The following is a 22,646-nucleotide window of genomic DNA, read 5'->3' as shown; positions in this document are numbered from 1 at the left end:
ACATAAAGTCTAAAGTTGAATTAGTGCTAAGTAATCAGAAAATTTAACAGCTGAATAAAACAAGTATTAACTCAAAAAGAAAATACTGTGCACTAATGTAATCATAAGGCACTTTGTGGCTCAGCACTGAATACGGTTTACATACTCACACGATCAACCATGATTGTGGAGCTAACCAAAATTATGATACGACTATAATGGAAGACGAGGGAGTGAAAAGAGTGTGTATGCACGAGAGGCAGAGGATGTAAGGAAGCCAAATGTTCAAACTCTGGGTGGAAAAAAATGCCTAAAACTGGGCAATAAAAATCAACATACAGCAAGTGTCTTCACAATAAGGTGGTAAGACAAACAGAGTGTAACTGGTACCTCTGGAGAACAAGTAATAAGGGACACAACTGTCATCTTCCTACGCCATACAGGATTACCTGACTACTGAATCAGCACCTTCAAATGCTATCTGTGGCTATTAGAAAAAAGAAAACAAGATATGAGGGCAATAATAAAAGATTCGATAGTGTTTTGCTAGGTTTGGCTACCCTCTGGCAGGCAGACGCCCTGAGGACACAAACAGCAGCGTACTCTGGTGTTAAGGAGAGGGAAGGAGGCGGTATTGAGAGCAGCCTATTCCAGGCCAGGCGCTGAAATGCAAGGAAGCTTTGGAATTTACTGAGTACACACATCTGACTTCTTTCTAGGATTGCTAGGCAACATGAAATTTTAAAACACAGGGTACTGACAGGTACTAAAAACTAATGACGGTAGAGGGCGGGCTTCGAAACAAAAACTACAACTTAGTAAATGTAGAAAGAAAACGACTTCATTACTGGATCTGCTGACTCAGCTTCCCCACTACAGAAATCTCTAGGACCCATCACTCAGGACTCCATTTCAAACTGCTTGCCCTAAAAGAAACAAAACCAAACCACTGGGTGTTCTGCTTCACAATACTTTCAAGGACAAAACACAGAGAAAGGCCCCCGCTCCTGCATGACAGCTGACCTGCAGAATTCGGTCCTGGGAAGCTGGCGTTCGTGGTGTCCTAAGAGCGATGCTGTTGTTGGTGACATTGTACTCAGACAGGAGAGTACTGGAAGCAGAATTTGTTATGCCCGATTCCTCGGCAGTCTGACGCGCAATTTCACTCGCTTGGCCTACTTTCACAACTTCCTGGAGTTCCGCATCTGAAATCTAAAAAGACACAGTTATCATAAGGACACAGTTAACCAAAGGACCACCCCTTCAAACTTCCACATTCCAGAAAAATAAAGTGCTGAAGTTGTGTGATGAGTACTCAAGGTTCACTATTAAAAAGTACTCTTTACTTTTTGTGGGTCTGTTTGCATAACACAGTTTTTTTAAGTCTTTCCTACATAATGTGTATGTGTGGGGAGGGGAGGAATTCCACACCATCAAGCTACAAAGTCTTGTATATTTATACACCGAAATCCTTTTAAATCAAGAAACATAATATACCAAAAACATAAAACACTAGTGTTTATATAAAACTACAATATGGGAGGGTGACTGAAAACCAATTAAAATATCACACACAGAGTCCACTCATCCACAAGACCCCTAAGAAAATCAAAATGTGTTGTCCTAGTAATCTTACCAAAATAAATATCCTAAGGGGTACTAAGACAAAAAATAACAGGCAAAATCTCAATTTCAGAACGATCATCATGAGGAATGGCAGCATCTAAAATTACTTTGCTTGTGCCGAACAGTGCCTCTCTCCCCCGCGGGAGAGAAGCCCCTCCGGCTCCTAGGTCCACCCCTCTGCTCCCCTGAACTGTCTAATTCTGCACACCTGAACCACTCGAACAGAACAAGAGATTATTCAGTTCCTCTCCTATGGCAAAAATAAACAAACAAACTCCTTTTAAACTTTTTCATATTCAGAGTCTTTCAAAAAAATACCAAGAACGTATTCAAAATTCCCGTGTTTCTAGCGAACCATAATTAAGTATAATTAAGTCAAAGGAATGGAGCCTGAGATAGACTGAATGAATGTGTCTCTCTCTTCTCTGCATCTCCCATGTTGATTTTCACTGCTGTTGCCTCAAAAAGGTAAGTATGACACAACAAAACATTCACGGAAAGTAAGCAGCCTAAAGTCCACGCAGCCACACGATACCTCTATCCTGGTCTGCCCCCCCAGAAGAGAGGCCTGGCCCCAACCTGCTGACAAACTGCTAAGGGCTGACACTTACTTACCAAACCATCATCTGAGCAGTTCCAGACCTGACATAACTATACAGAAAAACTGTTGCTCATTTATTATGCTGTAGGACAATGACTTATTTTTATGTGAATCATATATTACACTGTGAATTTCTTATGGGCACTGAGCTCCAGGCAAAAACTTGGCATATAAGCCCTCAAATATTTGCTGAATAATTGATAAGTATATGAGCTCACACCATTTAAAAAAATACTTTTATCATATTACCTGTGGGGCAGGAAGTACTAGTTTACTTCTCTTTTTAGTAAATTCAGAAACACCACTAGTTTGAAGAATAGCTGACGGTAAATCAGACTCTTTTTTCCTCTTGAGATGCTGCTTGTCTTTCTTTCTGTCTCTTCCTTCTTTTTCACTGTCATGGATCAAAGTGGAGAAGAGATTTTTAGAAGTTACATATAGGCAATAGCATTAAAAGCCACATAAATACTCACACATTTTGAACAAAATAATCCCATTTCTAAGAAAATTACTAACAGCCCTGGCTGGTGTAGCTCAGTGGATTGAGCATGGGCCTGCGAACCAGAGGATCGCGGTTCGATTCCCAGTCAGGGCACATGCCTGGGTTGCAGGCTGGTTCCCTGCAGGCCAACTCCCAGCAGGGGACGCACGAAAAGGCAACCATACATTGATGTTTCTCTCCCTCTCTCCTTCCCCTCTAAAGATAAATAAATAAATATATAAATAAATAAAAATCTAAAAAAAAAAATTACTAACAGATAACAACTATATACGTTAAGTTGATCCCTACACCATCACCTCCCCACTGTTTTCAAGAGGAATGCGGACTTACAATAACAATAGAATTATTAAGGAAATAGGTTACACTAAGTAATTTAAATATTAAATATTAAAACTACATATTATAAAGGCTATGATAAGCTAAATGTCACATATAAAATTAAAAACACAAAACTATTTCTTTATTGTTTACATTTATATAAAAACATACATGTACACACAGTAAAATGATGAAGTATACGAAAAGGAAAAGAATAATATAAATGGAACAAAATTAAGACATTGTGAATTCTCATTATTTACAATAGCCAATATCTGGAAGCAGCCCAAGTGTCCATCAGTCTATGAGTGGGTAAAACAACTTTGGGACATTTACACAATGAAGTACTTTTCGGCTGTAAAAAAGGAAAATTTTACCTTTGCCAACAGCAAGGATGGACCTAGAGAACATTATGCTAAGTGAAATAGGCCAGTCAGAGAAAGACAGGGACCATATGATTTCATTCATTTGTGGAATCTAATGAACAAATTGAACTAACAAGCAAAATAGACAACTCGTGGATAGAGAGCAGGCTGCCAGCTCTGGGGTGGGGGCTGGGGAGTGGAGGGATAGAGCAAAAACAGAAAAGGACTCATGGACACAGACAACAGCGCGGTAACTGGGAGGGTGGAGCGGAGAGGACAGGTGGAGGTGGAAGAGGGTATGAGAAAGATAAGGCAATGGAAATAAATAAAATAAAAAATAAACTTCTTAAAAAGGGGGGAAATTGTGAGTTTTAAAACTTCCCTTTAAAACTGTTATTCAACTGTTTATGATTCTATAAATTCACAACATTTTTAAAAAGGGTATTTCAGTCTAGACAAATTACACCACAAAAACTGTCGGGAATTCGAAGGCAAGGCTCAAGGCTGTCTTTTAAAGCTCCAGGGATGCCCCACCCCCACCTAGTCTATGCCTTCCAAATGATTAGTGTTCATCTTCAACCTGTTTATTTGTGGAAGACCACTGACAGGAAGGTCCTAATTTAAAAAATAAACAAAGTGAAATACATCCAAAAAAACCCTGTTTCACAGTGGCTAATATCTGTTGTTTAGTAACCATTCACACAGTAGAAATGGAGTATCAATCAGGAAGTAAAGAACAAAAAATCTTTGGCAATCATAAATGGTTCTCCCCACAATTTTCAGATAAAAGAATTAAAGAAACCCTAAAAATCCCCTAAAATAGGCAAAATCCTCTGCACCTTATGAGACAAACATTTTATAAATACTATTATAATGCTATTTTATTCTAAGTGAAAACCTTTTTAGAATACAAGACAAAAAGAACCAGATCAGATTTTGATGGAGTCCTTCAGGTTATCAGTAAAAACACTAACTTGTTCACAAATGTACATAAATCTTAATTAAGGCTGTGACTCAGTGAGTAGACACTTTACTAAGAGCCAAGTGCCGACAATACAAGACACACAAACTGTATTCCATGCTAAAAATAGGACAGCCAGAGTCACTGCCTCTCTCGGAAGGTGAACTCAGATAAATAAAAGCAAGCAGAGGCTACATGCGCTAAGTAATAAAAATCCGGCTCTGACAGGACACCACCTAGCCCTCCGTGACATCCCGACTACACCTGTCCATTTTCAAAACCAGAACGGTACTTACGATCTCAGCTCGCCATCCAGATCCTGTTGTCTGAGCTTCCTGAAATCCGCATCAAGAGCCTGGTAGTTTTCCTCAGAAGTATCATAGAAACCAAGAGCAGGCTTTTTTTCAAACGGGATCTCAGCATTATAATCAACGCCTCTCTTCTTCTTTCTTTTCTTCTGAATTTCTATGCCAGCTGCCCGAAGTTCTCTTCTCTTCTGGAGGGCAGCAAGACGCCTGAAGAAAAAGAACACGAGGTTACCTTGAAAAGCACGTGCCATGGGGAAGGGATGAATTATCCAACAGTTACGATAACTAACTGGTTACCTGAGGAAGAAACAAATCCTCACCTCACACTATTAAGCAAAATGTAGTTCAGTTTCGATTTAAAGGTATGTGAGCGCACGCACACATACACTAAAGCAAAAAGAAAAACCAGAAGAAACTGTAAGTAAATATGTATCTTACCTTTGGATGAAAATATACATAAATATAAATAAAAGACAAAAGAGCAAAGGCTTTGAAATTTTGTATCTCAGTAGCACTGTTTTTTAAACAATTATAAAGCAAAATTAAAAGGCAAATAAACAATGGGAAAAAGATGTTTGCAACTAATGTTAGGAATGGTCAGATATAAAAAATCTATTCAAGTTTTTAAAAAATGCAACCAAAGGGGGATAAAAAAACAAAAGGAAATAAACAGTTCACTAAGGAAAAATGCAAATTGCTGAAATGACAAAAGGTTTACTTAAAAATCACAAATTAAGTCAATAGGTACCATTTCTGCATATCTAAATACTACCACTCAGCTTTTTGTCCCGTTTTAATGGCAAGGGAGCTAAAAGGTGAACACTCTCCCACACTGGCCGTTAAGAAAGGAAACTGCTGTGGCTTCCCCAAAGACAATATGGAAATACACATGAAGACACGTGTTCCACGTTTTTTAACCCAGCCATTTCACTCCTCAGCCTTTACCCTAAGGAAAGAAAGAACATGAACAAGGAATCGGCTGGGAAACTGCCCTGTGAGCACTGTTTATAACAGTGGAAAACCAAGACACAATCTACGTGCCCAAGAATAAGAAGTTAGTTACATGAATTTACACATGGCTGTACAACGGGGTGTTACACAGCCATCCATTCGACCTTTAAAAAGCCTACAGGCCTAGTCTGACATGGAAAGATGCCCAAGACACACCGGTTCAAAACTGTTACAAAGTTTGCATGTTGGAGAGCAACATGTAAAAATTATATGCGTACCTATTAATGAATAAATGCGTGGAGAGATGGGAAGGATGTCCACCAAAATATTATCAGTGTTAATCACTGGAAGTTAAAATTTTATTTAATTTTTACTTGTATATTTGCACTTTCCCATGATGCCATAATTTTAATGATTTAATGATGAGAAAGTTATTCACAATACTAAAGGGAGGGAATTAATCCACAAAAATTAATTACAGGAACAACTTCCAGCTTGAGGAGACCATACAGATCTACTTCCCAGCAAAAATGACAAAAATTAGTTTTAAACATTTTCAAATACAATTTTAAGTCTCTGAAAAGAATCCTAAGGGGATACAGCCAATGAAGACACATTTCTTCAAGAAAGCCTACTAAAACTTAGTAAGAAAAGTGAGAGTCTGTGATATCTGAATCTAGACACACTCCTTCCCCTCTGCCCCACCCCCAGCTCAGGGAGATGGAAACTCCACCCCACACGGGTGCACCAAGGACACGGGTTTCTCAGTCTCTCCTCCAGCTCCCAGTGGAGGGCTTTTATTCCAAGAGAAGCATATCTCATCCTGCCTCCAGATACCCACTGCTGAGGCTAGTTCAGTCCCGAGCACCCAAGGGCACTGGCTTCCTTCTTCTGTCCAGACAGAGGCTCTACGTTGAGCACACTGCTGCTGAGTACACTACAGCCCCAACAGCCTTTGCCCTGGATTGTGGGATGAGGGTTCCATGCTAGGACAGGCAGGCCAAGGAAAGCTAGGGGACTTGTAAGCCCCCTCACCAAGCACTCAGCCCCTCAAGTAAGGCTACTGCGCAGAGACAAGCCCATCAGAGTGCTGTAGTAAAACAGGAGCTCCACATTTCTCCCCAAAAAGACTAACTGCATTTGCAACAGAGCACGGAGCAGTTCAAGCCCAAAGGTACTCTCACAAACAGTGAAAGTTGTGGTGAAGCAACTAGGAAGAAACTACCAAGAATACAGGCTAAGCTGTAGGCCCACTAGTGTGCCAGAAACACAGACAGACGCAGGTGGGAGGAGCCCCCTGGGGCCAGAACAAATATCAAACCCAGACCTCAGACACTATCCCTTCAAAAGAGCCAGGATTTGAGCGGATCAGTTTGTGGAGCAATTTACGGCCCAAAACATCGATGAAAACAAAGCAATCAGCTAGCAATTAGAAGAACTCGACACAGCCAGGAAAAAAGATGTCAAATAAAGTCCCATCAAAACTATGTCATCCCAGGGCAACTGTGAGCACAACCAAGACTCCATCCCCAGAAGAGTAAGATCAGAGGCTTCCCATTTCTGAGATGAGGTAAGGGAGAACAGACTGCACTAAATAATCCAGCCAGCCACTAAACAAGTAACAAAGAGCAGTAACAAGGAGGTGTGGTGGCCAACATTAGCACCCAGAATTACTATAATCAATCATCTAAATTCTACAGTTCTCAACAAAAAGTTATGAGACATATGCAAAGAAATATGAAAGTACAACCCATATTTGAGGGAAAAAAGCAGGCAACAGAACCTGCCTGTGAGAGCTGCCAGATGTCAAACTTGACAACTTCAGAGAAACCATTATCAATATGTTCAAAGAACTAAAGGAAACAGTGATTAAAGAAATAAAGAAAGGTATCATGACGAATAGAGAGTATCAGTAAAGAGATAAAAATGATTAAAAAGAACCAAATGGAAATTCTGGAGTTGGAAAGTATGAAATGAAAACTTAACTGGGGAGACTCAGTAGTACAAACTGAGAGAAGAATTAGCCAACTTGAAAATAGATGGATAAAAATTATGCAATCTGAAGAACAGAGTAAAAAGAATGAAGAGCCTCACAGAAATGTGGGGCACATTAAGCTCACCAACACACGCAAAAGAGCAACAGCAAAAGGAGAGGAGAGAAAACAGGTAGCAAAACAAAATATTTCAAGAAAGTATGCCTGAAAATTTCCCAAGTTTACTGAGAACCATTAACCTCCAGAACACTCAAAACTCCAAGTAATTAAGATACACAAAGAGAAATCCACAAACAGAACCATCAGATTAAAAAGCTAAAAGCCAGCTGGTGGGGCTCAGTGGACTGAGTGCCAGCCTGCAAACCAAACAGCCACCAGGTAATTCCCAGTCAGGGCACATGCCAGGGTCGTTGGCCAGGCTCCCAGCTGAGGTATGCAAGAATCTGATGTTTCTTGCTCTCTCTTCCTCTCTCAAAAGATAAATAAATAAAATATTTTTTTATAAAAAAGTTAAAAGCTAAAGGCCAAAGCCAAGGAAAAAAATCTTGAAAGCAGCAAGAGAAAAAAATGACTTGTCCCTTAGAACGGAACTCCAGTAAGATTAATAACTGACTTCTCATTAAAACAGTATTTACAGTATGATCTAATCTTATATGTTAATTTGGTGTGTACACACACATAAACGTACATCTATACTGAGAAAGGTTTGGAAAGATACATTTCAAAAGTTAAAGTAACTTCATTCTTTCAATAAAGGAAATAAGACTGCAAGCGACATTGGAAAACCTCTGCAACATAACATTAAGTGAACACAACCAAGCTACGTAGCACTATAATGACTTCAGAGGAGCCATTATAAATACAGGGTATTATAACAGTACCCCAAATGGTACCCCTTTTGGGGTATTAACCATGCCCCCAAAAGAAAACAGAACATACTGAAGGAAAGGAGCATTACTTTTGTAAGCAATAAAAAGCTTTAAGCTACAAAGCAGATCTGCAATTCACCATTTCAATAGTCCTGCACTTCCCACACAGCCCAGCCCAGCGGCTTTCAGAGAGTAGTGCTGCGAGAGGCTGACAACACGCGGTGCGACCTCCCACCTTAGATCATCAAATTAGAAAATGACAACAGCCACCACAGCATTAGCCGTCCAGTGTGAATAAATCAAAATTATACCTATCCTTCCTTAGGTAAGATCGGCAAAAAATACCTTTTAGTGTACTACAGAATTTTAGTAATTAGTGTATGTGTGCCATGAGATGAAGAAGGTTGAAAATCACTCATCTAGTCTATTACAAGATGTACACACAACATAAATTATAAAGATGAGTAGATCCTCCAAGAAAACCTACAAGAAGGTGTAAATTTAAACCTGAAAAATTTATTTAAGGCAAGTAATGTCAGCCAAACTTGGGAATTTTTAACATACACACTTGCCACATCCCAGACCCAATCCATGTGGTTAAAAGGCTCAAAAAAAACCACAACTGGTTCCCAACCAACCACGGACAGATATGGAAGGGGATCTGTTTCAACCTTAAGTTATTCAGCCCTAACAAGTACACAGAAAAGAAAGGTGGCTGTACCTGGGCAGAAAATGTAGTGCCCCCTTTGGTTTTTGTTCCCTGTCCCAGCCCAGTCGCACTCTGTCGTCGTAACGAACTATTCTGGGCTAGCTACTGGCCAGCTATGTAAACAAGCCTTCAGTCATGAAAGAATCCTCCATCCCAGGGTCTGGCACTTCAAAGCCGTTACTGGGGAAACCGGCAACACAATGCTGGTCATCTGGTCAGGAAGCACTTCCTGGCTTGGGAGGACAAAAGGCAGCTGTGCAGGCTAGGGAGGTTATTACAAGGCATGAACGCAAAGCTAATGAGCACTTAATTCAGTTTAGGTTCTCCCTTTATCCACTTCTGGGTCAGCAGAAATGATGTCCAATCACAGCTCTAACCAAAAGGTAAACCGGAGGGAAAGTGGAGAATATCCTGAGTAAAGGTGTTTACTCACTCTTTATCCTCATGCAAGGATATTTTTTTTCATTGCTTTCAGAGAGGAAAAGGGAGGGAGAAGGGGAAGGGGGAAGAGAGAGACAGAAAGAGAAAGACACAGCGACCGGCTGCCTTCTCACTCGCACCCTGGCTGGGGATCAAACTCACAACCTGGGTATATGACCGATGAACCCAACTGGATGACACTCTGACCAACTGAGCTACACCAGCCAGGGCTCACTCACTTTTTTAAATAAAGATTTCTGTGAAAGCTTCGATTTTGGTTTAAGGTTCACTGACTCCCAAGTTTTCTGTTTGAAGTCAGTACCTGCCTAAAACTACCCAAGGAGAGTAACTCACTGGCAATCATGCGAAAGCCACACAGACCGCGTGTCCTCTGGCCATCTGACTCTAAAACGGCTACAACAGACGCAGCTCTCCTACGCTAACAAAAGAACCAAACATACCCAGTAAACTGTCCGGGCATTACTTCTGCCATATCTTATTTAAAAATTCTTTTTAATGTACCTGTTTTTTCTATACTCTGAAATGATTAGGAGCAAAAAAAAAAAGATGTTTTCAAAGTAACAAAAAATATTACCAAAACTGGAATTGGAAAATTCTTATTATTACTCATCCAACAGGGTTGGATAAATCATGCAGTTTTTACTGGGCTAAGGATACACAGACTAACTGTTTAACTATGGATGGAAATAACCATACCTTGCCTCTTCCAACTGTTTCTCTCTTGCTTTCCTCTTGGCCTTCTTTCCCTGCGTATTAGCCAGGCGGGCCCTAGCTTCAGAAAGCATCTCAAGTTCATCTGCAAAAATACAGAGAAGAAAAACTAAGTTCTTCCCCAACAGATGGAAGGTATGTGAGAGACATACCCTAGTGCTTAAGATGAGAAAAACTATCTTCTTTTTTATTTATTTTTAGACAGAGGGGAAGGGAGGGAGAGAACGGGAGAGAAATATCAATGTGTGGCTGCCTCTCACACACTCCCTAAGGTGGGGAGGGAGACCTGGCCGGCAACCCAGGCAGGTGCCCTGACCAGGAATCAAACCAGCAACCCTTTGGTTCATGGGCCAGGGCTTAATCCACTGAGCCACACCAGCCAGGGCAGAAATACCGTCTTCTATAAAATTAGAACAATTCCTACTTAACAAGGATGTTGAAAAGAGCTACATAAAACGAAACAGAGAAAGCATCTAGCAAGTATTCATTAAAGAGTGGCTATGATTATCATATCATTCATTTTCACCTATTAACTGGCAAAGCACAAATTGTTAAATATAAGAGAACTGATTATCTTCATTGTACACACCTTTCTTTCCTATTTCTCTCTTCCAATACATTTCCATAGCTTCCCAAAGTAGAATAACAAATGTCATTACTGATGCTTTAAACCAATTCAAAGGCTATCTAATGGCATCACAAGGAAGCTGGATGAGCTTTTTAGAAACTCATCCAGGATAGCCCCTCCACTCCTGAAATTATTGATGCAATTATCTCTAGGGAAGGCCCTGGTACCTGCATTTTTAAAAGCTCCCAATGTGCACTGGCTGGTGTGGCTCAGTGGATTGAGCGCCAGCCTGTGAACCAAAGGGTAATTGGTTCAATTCCCAGTCAAGGCACATGCCTGGGTTGCAGGCCAGGTCCCCAGCAGGGGACTTGCAAGACGCGACCACACACTGATGTTTCTCTCCCCCTTTCTCCCTCCCTTCCCCTCTCTCTAAAAAATAAATAAATAAAATCTTTTAAAAAATAAAATAAAAGTTCCCATGTCACCATGATGCAGCCAGACCAGCCACTGCTTATCTTTGGGAACTACTACCTTCAAATTTCTAAATTTCAGAAACAGTCCATTTCCCCTTCGCTCCAAGAATACCTGCCAGGTGTTTGCGCTGCAGCGTTTACCCTAAGATAACTTGCAGATTATAGTCCTAACCTTATCCTTTTATTATTTTCACGTTGCTCTAGTATATCAATAGTTTTTGGAGATAAATGACATCATTCTATTTATAGCATTCTGTTTTTAGTAACGGCAGCGAGCTGCACTTTTTTTCTATACGGGAAATGGACTAACAAATATTCACTGAATGCTTCACAACAATCCTGACGCCGGGATCCCCAACCCCCAGGCCACAGGACCCGGCTGCACAGAAGCTTCATCTGTGTTTACAGCTGCTCCCCATTGTTGGCATTACCACCTGGGCTCCACCTCCTGTCAGATCAGTGACAGCTTTAGATTTTCCTAAGAGTGTGAACCCTATGAAGCTGTGAACCTTATGAACTGTGCCCACAAGGGATCTAGGTTGCTTGCTCCTTGTGAGAATCTAATGTCTGATCATCTGAGGTGGAGCTGAGGTGGTGATGTTAGCACTGGGGAGTGACTATGATACAGATTATGATTAGCAGAGAGGTCTGACTGCAGAGACCAAAATAGATCAATTGCTTGCAGACTCATATCAAAACCCTAACAGTGAGTAGCAAGTGACAATTAAACTGCATCTGGTGGGAGGCTATAAAGCCATCCCCCCATCCAGCTCTAGTCCATGGAAAAACTGTCTCCCACGAAACCAGCCCCTGGTGCCAAAAAGGATGGGGACCACTGCTGTAAGGCAAGACAGATGTTATTCTCCGAGTGTCAGGAAATGCAATCAAAGCTCAAAGAGAATATACGACTTGGCGAACATCAAATAGCTAGTACATGGCAGGCACGGGTCTAAAATCCAGTTCCTCTGATTCTTGATGTCTCAAGGAGTCATCCTAAATCTCTATCAGTCTTGCAGCAATACTTTTTCACAGATTTAATTACCTGCCTAAAGTCAAAGAAGTAGTTAATAGGACTGGAGCCCAATATCCCAACTTCCTGGCTCTCTCCACAGAACAGGAGTAAGAACACAGGATCTCAAGGGTTTACCTCTTGCCTCCAGGATATCTTTCCAGTAGTATTACATTGCTGAACTTACTGAATGAATTAAAAAACCAGAAGATAAAGGGACACTGTCCAAAAAGAGCAATTACTCTCCAACAGAAGACTGGACACATTTAGAATGAGACTTAAATAACAACAGCAGACTGAACTGGGACTCAGGGGAAGGAATTATGAGTTAAGAAGCAGCCTGAGGAGTGTATGGATTACCAAAGAAATAAACTGCTCACGAGCACATACTTACCCTCATCCATATCGATTGGATCAGGCCGTGCTGGTTTTGTTTCTGGATTTGGATCTATTTCTCCAGGTTTAAGCTTTCGTGGATCATCTGTTGTTTCCTCTTCATTATCTCTTTGGGCTGCTTTATCCCTAGAAAGAGTGCAGACGAGTCAGCCACACTATCACACCATCTCATCTTAGAAATAAGAGATTTCCTAGCGCTGCCACTCTTTTCTTTCAAAAACTCAACAGAACAGCATGGATGGACCAAAAGCGCACTATAAAGTGAAATAAGCCAGTCAGAGAAAGACAAATACCATGTGATTTCACTCATATGGGGAATCTAATGAACAAACTAAACTAACAAAATAGAAACAGACTCACAGATACAGAGAACAGACTGACAGTTCTCAGAGGGGAGGTGGAAAGGGACTGAGAGAAAAAGGCTAAGGGATTAAGCAAAAAAAAAAACCACTTCAAAGACAGACGACAGCTGGGTGAGGGAAAGAGAGTGGGGTAGGGTAGGAGAGAATAAAAGAGAAATAAATGGTGACAGAAGACTTGACTTGGGTGTGAACACACAATACAATGTACTGGTATATTATACAACTATACCCTGAAACCTATGTAATTTTATCAACTAATGTCACCCCAATAAATTCAATTTAAAAAAAAGGAAACAATGAAAAAAAACCAATGGATGGGCATTAAATAAGGCATTTCTACTATTGCTTCACTTGAAAAAGATATTAAAATTCCCTAATTTCAGTGAGTGCTCCATTCACTTATAAAATAGAATCCAAGCAATCCCCAAATCACAAATGCAGTAGTCATACCACAAAAAAAGAAAAAAAAAACCTGCTAGTGAAGAAACAAACGGTTAACTCTCAGCAGTGTGACTATGGTGATTTTTATTTGTTTTACCATATTTTCCCCTGGTTTCCTATGATGAACATGTATGGTTTGTATATTTTTTAATTATTCTTTTAAAAATGATATAACTAAAGAAATAGTTTTGATCACATGAGATTTAAAGTATAGAATTCAATAGCTTTAGCTCCTTTACTCAGATCTGTAACTATATGTTTAAAGACAAAAAAAATACAACAAGTTTATTCAGACTCATTCGGAAAATACAGACACATTCTTGTACTGCTCTTGGGGATCCACTTACAGCAGAAATTCATAGTGTTCCAAGCACTGGGCAGCCGTTCTCCCAATGATTGGAGCGATGGTCCTCCACTGAGTCGGCATCAACTTGGCCAAGTGCAAGAGTTTTTCCTCTTCTTCTCGGGACCATTCTGTTTTCTTAATGCTTGGATCCAGCCATTCATACCTATTAAAAAGATACAATTTTGTACATTAATCAGTCACGTAGCACAAATAGATACACATTAGATACACTGACTTCCAGTGTCTGAAAAATGGAAGATTTAACTCTCATCCTTCAATTACCAAAGCTGTTTTTTTCCAACACAATAGTCACTGTTTTTGTTGGATGTTTTTAAATTTAAGTGAAACTACTGTCATCTGTGTTTCGTAATGTGCCACCCCACCCACTTTTCCCATCTGGTTTACTTAGCTGGATGAGAAGCTGACAAACAAGATAGAAGCCTTATCACACACCCGAGGAGGGGCTTGGCTCCACTGATTTCTCGAAACAGAAATCAGAACTACTTCTTCAGTTTAAGGACTGTCTTCCTCTTTGAGGTCTAATCCCTACATTATGATCCATTCATCTACTCAGGTGTCTAGGAAATTAGGTCACTCTTGTACAATTCAAAATATGATCCTAGAACCACATAGGTCAGGGCTGAGGCCAGATTGCTCACACCAAGAACACATGTAAAAAGTTTAATGTTCCACTACCTTGTGACTTAAAGGGGGCTACCCAGGTACAGTGATGGATTATGTTATATTTTGGGGTAGCAAATATATAGTATTTCAACTGTATTATGACTCAATTACTGTGAGCTAGCCTAGAAAGTTAACCATTATTTACCATTCATTTTGGGGGGAAAGAAAGTTCTAACCAGCTTTTAAACTTCTGGACACAATCCATCTGTAAGCTAGAGTCCATCTATATCTAAAAGCAGAATTTTGCTTCACTCTCAAACGCCATTCTGAAACACATTAACTCACTTGAGCCTCATATCTCAATCAATTAGGGCCAAGTATTATTAGCTTCCAATGGGGGGAAAAAAAAAACAGAGGCATGAGAGAAAGGATGTAAAAATGGCTTGCCTAAGATCACACAGGCAGCAAATGACAGCTAGGTCTCAAATCTAAATCCCCATCTCCCACTGTATCCTTTCTGTTATATCACAATGCCTGCTTTCTTTGGTAAGGTTAAAAACACCGACATTTTCCTCATCATAACTAAGGCTGTTTTCTGTTTCCCATTCATCAACCGGTACGTACCATCTGGCTTTGCACTGCTTTGCTGATTTCCTATGCAGCAGTGAGGCAATCCTAGACCACTGATTTTTCCCATATTTCATTACCGCTGCTTTCAGAATTTCATCCTAAAAAGATTGTCAAAGAAAAACAGGACATTCAATAACAAAACTCCAAGTGAGAAAAGACAAAATTTAAATGAATTCTGACAGGTTACTGGAGAGAAAGAGACGCATACATACATCCTAGGTCAGCAATTTTCAACCAGTGTGCCGTAAGAATTTTTAAAACATGCGATACCTGACTAATTAGTCAGGGCACTGACCTCTTTTCCCTTAGACTGTCAAATTAAAAAATGACAACAGAGCACTGGCTGGTGTAGCTCAGTGGATTGAGCACAAGCCTTCGAACCAGAGGATCGCGGTTCGATTCCCATGTGTCAGGGTACATGCCTGGGTTGCAGGCCGGTTCCCTACAGGCCATTTCCCAGCAGGGGATGCATAAAAGGCAACCATACATTGATGTTTCTCTCCCTCTCTCCTTCCCCTCTAAAGATAAATAAATAAATAGAATCTTTTAAAAAAATGACAACAGCCCTGGCTGGGTGGCTCAGTTGGTTGGAGCGTCATCCTGATGCGCTAAGGTTTCGGGTTTGATCCCTGGTGGGGGCATGTGAAGGAGTCAGCCAGTGAATGCATGAGTAAGTGGAGCAACAAACTGATACTTGTCTATCTCTCCCCTCACAACCCCCTTACTCTCTGTCTAAAATCAATCAATCAATGGATAAATAAAAAATTTTAAAATGACAACCAACACAGTAATAGCCATCCAGTGTGAATGAAATTAAAATTATACCTATTATTTTTGTCAAGTCAGCAAAAAATATATTTTGGGGTGTGCCACAGAATTTTGGTAATTAGTTTAAGTGTGCCAGGAGATGATAAAGGTTAAAAATTGCTGTCCTGGATTTTTTAAAAAAGTACAAAAACCTCATTTACTATCATAATAAACAGAAAGCTAGAATCAGCAAAATGCAAAAAGACTAACAAAAAATATTCTCCAATGTGTGGCTGTCATTCTCTTCCAAAAAGTGTACCTCCTTCGCTTATTTGTTCATTCAAAAGACATTTCCTGAACACCAACCTTACACCACACCTTGTGTGCTTAAGCAAAGAGAATCCAAGAGGACACATCCAGCCCTCAAGAAACAAGTCAAGACTTTAGTGACTCCATTATTCAATCCAAGCTTCCTGCTTCCAGTTTATGAATGGCATTTTCTTTCCAGTTTCATTAATTTCAACTCTGACCCTAGAATCCACACCCAGCTCTAATTTGACAATTAGCTATTTCTCTCCCACCTCACAGTTAGCTCTCCCTCCACCCTTCCCATCTCTAGATACTATTTCACAAGGGCATCCACTCTGATCATGGAATCACCAATCCCGGGGGAGCCCAGCAAGATAAGCCGCAGCCACCAGAGAGGATAAAGCCACCACAGAGTAATGCACTTGGGGCATTTTGCTTTTAGGCTTTTTTCCACTTGAACTATATGCCTCATACATTAGCTACTCCACCCCAATCCACCTTCCCATCACCAGACATCCAAAAAGACTGCAAAGTTTTGGCCACTGCATGGGAAACATGCTGCTACTCAATTTTATACATCTGTATCTCCCCCAGAAGTGACCTTTTCTCCAATATAAACAGCCTGGTTTCCTCTGCGAGGCAAAGTTGTCACGAACTTTATTTATGACTTTGTTGTAGTACTGCTGTACTTAAACACATCTTCAACTAAGGATACATGTACAGCAGTCATCCACCCTACCAGATTCACCTGGCAAACATTTTGCTAAGCAACTGACTTCATGTTGGTTATTGTCCAAAGTGTTAGGGAAACCAGCATCTGGTCCTCTTCTAGTGCTGTCTGCTGGAGGAAAGCAACAGCCACCGTCACTTACTGAAAGAATACCATGTGCCATACTTCGTTCTAAATATGTTGACTCATTTAATCCTCGAGAGGTAGGTATTATTATGATCCGCATTAGAAAAATGAGAAAACCTCGCCCTGGCTGGTGTAGCTCAGTGGATTGAGCACAGGCCTGTGAAGCAAAGGGTCACCGGTTCAATTCCCAGTCAGGGCACATGCCTGGGTTGCAGACCAGGTCCCCACTAGGGGACACATAAGAGGCAACCACACAGTGATGTTTCTCTCCCACTCTTTCTCCTTCCCTTCCCCTCTCTCTAAAAGTAAATAAATATAATATTTTATCAGGTTCTGAGAGATTATAATAAACTACCCAGTATCACAGAGAAGGATGTGATACCTGCAAAAGCTGTAACAAATGTGTGAAAGACAAGTGATGGGAACACTGGAGGTGGAACTAATTTTTCACAAGGAAAATGGGTAAAACTTCCAAGACCAGTTTCTGAATTGGGTTTTGAAGGATAATCGGAAAGATGTCAAGCAGCAGGAGGATATTTAAATAAAGTACAAGATATATAAAGACGCAGATCATGAAAAGATGTGCTGTGCTCCAGAAACTGACAAATTCAGTGCACTCTGAACACAAACCGCACTAATATCTTATTTTTATTTTACTACCTCTCTACTGGCTCATCATTGGCATTATCCACTACATTTCTGGAAGTAAAGAAACTACCGCAATCAGTTTATTCCATCTGGCTTCTATCCAAGCTGAGAAGAAGTAACAGGAAGAGACAGGCTTTGGGACCTGTCGGGAGGACAGACAAGCTGAGCCTTGATAACAGATAACCAGAGAGCTGAGGGACATAAACCGGCTCTTTGAACCTGGCGCTCAAGCTGCTTCCCGAACTCTGCACGAACGTCAACGAAGAAACAAAGCTGTGATCACGGCACTTCTTTATTATTGAGTATTAAAGAAAGGCTCCGTGTCCTGGCTGAGGCGGGGGTGCCCCAGAAAAGCAACTCTCGCTGATGTCCTAAACCCCCACTCCTTGCTCTGAGTCCCTCCAGGCCGGGGTAGTGGGGGAACATCCTCTTTGCAACGAATGTTCACTGGGAGCCTAACAAGTGCACCGCAGGTAGTCGAGTGGTTTAATCATAGTCCCTGCCCTTGAGGTGATCAAATAATGCAGCGTCGGACACAAGGTAAAGGCCTGGAGAGTCCGCCAGGCTCTGCCTCCGTCGCAAACCCTGCAGGGCATAGTCCTGGTCTCCCCGACCTCAATGCGCGTGCGCACTAGCTGCCAGAGGGGGCGAAGGGCAGAGGACGGCGGGAAAGGGGGACTTACCTCGGTATTCCTCCACACGCCGCCCTTAATCATAATTCGAGGCATTTTGGCGGCGGGGTGTCTCGGCAAGCGGCCGAGAGGAGATTCAGAGAAATAGCAACGGCAGATCCGCCCAGGGACTGAAAGCCACCTCTTCTTCCTGCCGCGACCTTCTGCTATGTAAAGACTTGCGCAGGCGCAAGGCGGTGGGTGGGGGGAGCGGAGTAGCAAGTATCGCGAGAACTTGGGCAGCTGAAAGGAAAATAAGTGTTACGTCGTTANGCGGGGTGTCTCGGCAAGCGGCCGAGAGGAGATTCAGAGAAATAGCAACGGCAGATCCGCCCAGGGACTGAAAGCCACCTCTTCTTCCTGCCGCGACCTTCTGCTATGTAAAGACTTGCGCAGGCGCAAGGCGGTGGGTGGGGGGGAGCGGAGTAGCAAGTATCGCGAGAACTTGGGCAGCTGAAAGGAAAATAAGTGTTACGTCGTTAAAACTGTAATCTAGGAAGGTTGTCAGAAAACCCACAAGCCGCTCTGGCCAAAGCGCAGTAGGGCCCGCGCATGTCCAAAGAAAACTTGGAGGAAAACACAGCCCTGGGGAGTTGTAGGTTGTGCCTGTTAGCGAGGACCGTTGGGCTGGGATTGGTCATGACGTCACCTAGTAGCAGACTAGGAACCACTCCCGCGGAAGGAGTTTTGGCATAGCTGGTTTGAAAAGAGCCTTGCTGTGCTTCCCAGACAAGATAAAGTTGAAGTTCATCATCAGCAAGCCCTTATTACATGTTAAATAATGTTAAAGGAACATATTTAAGAAAAAGATCAAAACTAGGAATAGTAAAATGATGAACTCAAAACTATCAACAACTGAATCTATAAATAAACAAAGCAAGCAACTAGGATAGGAATAGAATCATGGATATGGATGGAGATAATCTGGAGGACTACCAGCTGTGACAGGGGAAGGGTGAGGATGGGGGAAAAGGTGCAGGGATTAAGACGCATAATTGGTAGGTGTAAAATAGACAGGGGGATGTTATGCATAGTATAGGAAGTGGAGAAGCCAAATAATTATACGTACAGCCCGTGGACATGAACTAAGATGGGGGATTGTTGGAGGGAAGGGGGGGTACCTGGTGGAGTGAGATGAGAGGAAAATTGGGACAACTGTAATAGCATACTCAATAAAAGATAATTTTTAAAAAGAGCTATGTTGATTATTAATTTAGCACTTTATTAGGCATTTAACTAAGAGTAATTTAGTGCACAGCATACTCAGGAAAAGGCAATATCTTATTTAAGCCTAAATTTCCTAACCTGTAGAGACAATAGTACCAACTTTTGGTTGTACCTGGGATTGTCCTAAGGATTAAATAATCATAAACCTAGCACAGTGTCTGATACTGCTCAAAAAAATGGACAACCCCAGGTGATCAGTGGTTGTTCCAGAAACATTGTGTAGGACGTGTGATCTACCATTACTTCCTGCCCACCACCCCCAACATCCACTCAGTTGCTGTGATTACACTGTCTCACACTCAATGGTCATATGATTGATCTGATCAAAGCTAAGCCTGTTAAGTCTCCTCCCCAGGAATTTAGACGCTGGAACCTAAAAGAGGCCAGTCTCTATGCTGGCCTATGGATCTATAATATGTGACATCCAGGAGTCGTCTGCCATGATGTTTTGTACTAGGTAGACGAAGAGGGAAAGAAAGCAGGACCCAGATGCATTGAGAGGAGCAGAAAGGATAGTACAGGGAGAGAGAGAGGTAGATCCTGACTGTATGGGAGTCCCTGGATCCAGTGTTTTCTCAGATGTATTCCTGTCCCTGAGTTCTAATGATTAGCTCACCTTAAGGCATTGGAATTGGGTTTCTATTATTTGTAAGCAAGATTCCTGACACAGCCAGTCCTCTCTCTCAAGAGCCCTTGATGACAGCTTCTCCTTCTCACTCAGGACCACCTCTATCACAGGTCACCTTTGTATCAACTAGAAAAGATGCTCCTTCTACAAGACTGCTTATTGACACCTGCTGGAAAATTGTCACAAAATATTAATGTTTTGAGAACAGGATACTCTTATTTCAGGAGGAGGGGATATAAGGTGTTTTATGGATTATCTAATTTGAATCTGTTTACCATGAAAAGAAAATGTCTAACAATGAATACAAAAATGTTCATCCTAAATCATCACTGAGGTCTAATCCATAGCTTAACAATGTATTTACCAGACCTACTGGTAAATACTGTAGAGCAGCACTGCTTAATCTCCAAATACACAGTCACTCAAACCCTAAAGAAACATTACAAATGTTCCAGGCTACTTTACTGAACATCAATGAACATCATATCCTGGAAATATTAGAGCTAAAAATACCATAGTTTTCTTAAAGTTAAGGCTATGGGAATAATGAAAGGATCATTATTTTGTTTCTCATAATCCCATAGATGGCTTTATGTTAGAGGGATCATTTATGTTAAAAGGAGACTGATCTGCCAGACAGAAATCAGTTCCACAATGAAAGCTGTCCTCTTGTCAAAACATATAACATTTCCCAAGCATTTCCCATTAATCCAGTCGACTGTTTTGAAACAGTTTAATCAAGGGGGTCCCTGTTTAATACTCCCCTTACCCTACTCCGGCAGCTGCACTGGAACCCCTATGGTGTGGAAACATTCCCTAAGCTCTGACCTGACTGTAAAAACGACAACCATGTTTAGTGTGAAATTACTGACCTCTGAGGAATAAGGACTCAAAGGCATTGAGAGGCACAGAACTGATATTTTGGACGGGGAGATGGGTGAAGATTGAGTTGAAACATTTAGTCTCTTCTACAGTGAAGTCCTAACTATACTATCAAATCTCAACCAACTCCTGATTAGCTCTCACCCTTTAGGAATTACATACTATACAGTGATTAGATACTGGCAAAAAATAAACGCATTTGAAAATACATAAAGAAAAAGAAACATGGAATTTCTCATAAGGCCTGGATCAAAAAGATTTACAAAAGATCTTTTGAAAAAATTACTATTTGTGATCTTGTTAATTAAACCATCACTCTGTTTAAATTAAGTCATGTTAATTTACCGATAGAATAGTAAACAAACCAACATTTTAAACAATTTTATAAATTACTTTTTGTTGTTGTTGTTGTTATTGTGAGTGTCACTCTCAACAATACACAAAAATAACACTATAGGACTATCCACCTGACCCGTCTCCACCTCCTGCAAAGTCCTGGGCTCTGAAAAGAGACAGGTCATCAATCTTCACTGTTGAAGTCCCCTGCACCTGTTGACGTTCTCAGCAGGTGCATGTGCCTGCTGGTGACATTAGGCAATCAAGGTAAATCTGGCAGGCTCTGGATCCAGGAGCTGAGTTCTTTGCATACCAGGCAAACTCTGGCTAACTGGCGCTTGTGTTCTTCCAATTTATGCTCTTTCTCTGCAAGGGCTTCCTTTGACAATGAAGAAAAGCTGCTAGCATTGGAGCGAGTTGCTTCCCATCATCTATTTCAGCCACCAATCTGTCGTTGTAATCTGCCAGCAACATACAAGCACCCTCTATCATTGTAGGAAGCCTTTCTCCAGATTCTTTGTCTGTTATCTTATCTAGTAGGGACACTTCTTGGACTTGGTAGGTTGGTTGCATTACCTCCCACTTCCTCATCCCTCATCCCTTTCCATAGAACTGGTTCTGCCTGAGCTAACTGGGCTTAGCAGAGGAAACAATCAAAATTCTAGTTTCCTTTTTATCCAGTTTTTTGCCATCGAGAAACCGTCCAGGAAAGGGCTAAAATTAGAGTTAAAGCCTATGACAACAATAAGGCACGCTTAGGGGCTGAGGTTAGCCACCCCAATCATCTTTATTCCTCCCTCCAAATAAATGGAATGAAAGTGGAAACACTGTGCTGCTTTGAACACAATTCAAACCAAGTCTTCTAGCCCCACCCCATCTACCAGACTGCCACCCACAGCCCCTCCCTCCCATGAGAAATCCCTCAGCTAGCAGCAAAAGGAATTAACGTCTGGGTGTCAAGTTACTACAAAATTGAATTGCCTGCACCCCAAATGCTGGTAATTCATATCATATTGCTAACCATGGCTAATCATGTTAATTGGCTTGAGGTTCACCTGCTGAGACTTCCTTATGGTGGGTCCCATCACAGTTTGTCCTTTCTTTCTCAGAAGCTCCTTTCCATGGGTGTTATTTCCAGGAAGTCCTCTGTGCCCTGAG

General features: G+C 41.3%; 1 protein-coding gene across 1 annotated transcript in view; it reads right to left on the bottom strand.

Annotated features, from left to right (window-relative positions):
• CDC5L (cell division cycle 5 like) overlaps positions 1-18,585 on the bottom strand; it is a 58,745-nt gene extending 40,160 nt beyond the window's left edge. Inside the window, exons 1-8 of the mRNA XM_037054006.1 lie at positions 18,428-18,585; positions 15,179-15,282; positions 13,932-14,093; positions 12,780-12,907; positions 10,321-10,420; positions 4,649-4,867; positions 2,456-2,600; positions 1,003-1,191 (exon numbers count right to left, since the gene is read on the bottom strand). Of these exons, the coding sequence (XP_036909901.1) occupies positions 1,003-1,191; positions 2,456-2,600; positions 4,649-4,867; positions 10,321-10,420; positions 12,780-12,907; positions 13,932-14,093; positions 15,179-15,282; positions 18,428-18,472 (1,092 nt within the window). The 5' untranslated portion in view covers positions 18,473-18,585. The remainder of the gene's footprint in view (positions 1-1,002; positions 1,192-2,455; positions 2,601-4,648; positions 4,868-10,320; positions 10,421-12,779; positions 12,908-13,931; positions 14,094-15,178; positions 15,283-18,427) is intronic.
• Positions 18,586-22,646: the final 4,061 nt, after the last annotated feature.

This window comes from Sturnira hondurensis, unplaced genomic scaffold (genome assembly GCF_014824575.4).
Source record: "Sturnira hondurensis isolate 20B ecotype Veracruz unplaced genomic scaffold, ASM1482457v3 Scaffold0000880, whole genome shotgun sequence".
NCBI classification, from domain to species: domain Eukaryota; kingdom Metazoa; phylum Chordata; class Mammalia; order Chiroptera; family Phyllostomidae; genus Sturnira; species Sturnira hondurensis.
Note: the sequence above shows the minus strand (reverse complement) of the source record. Positions and strands in the feature narration are given on the sequence as shown.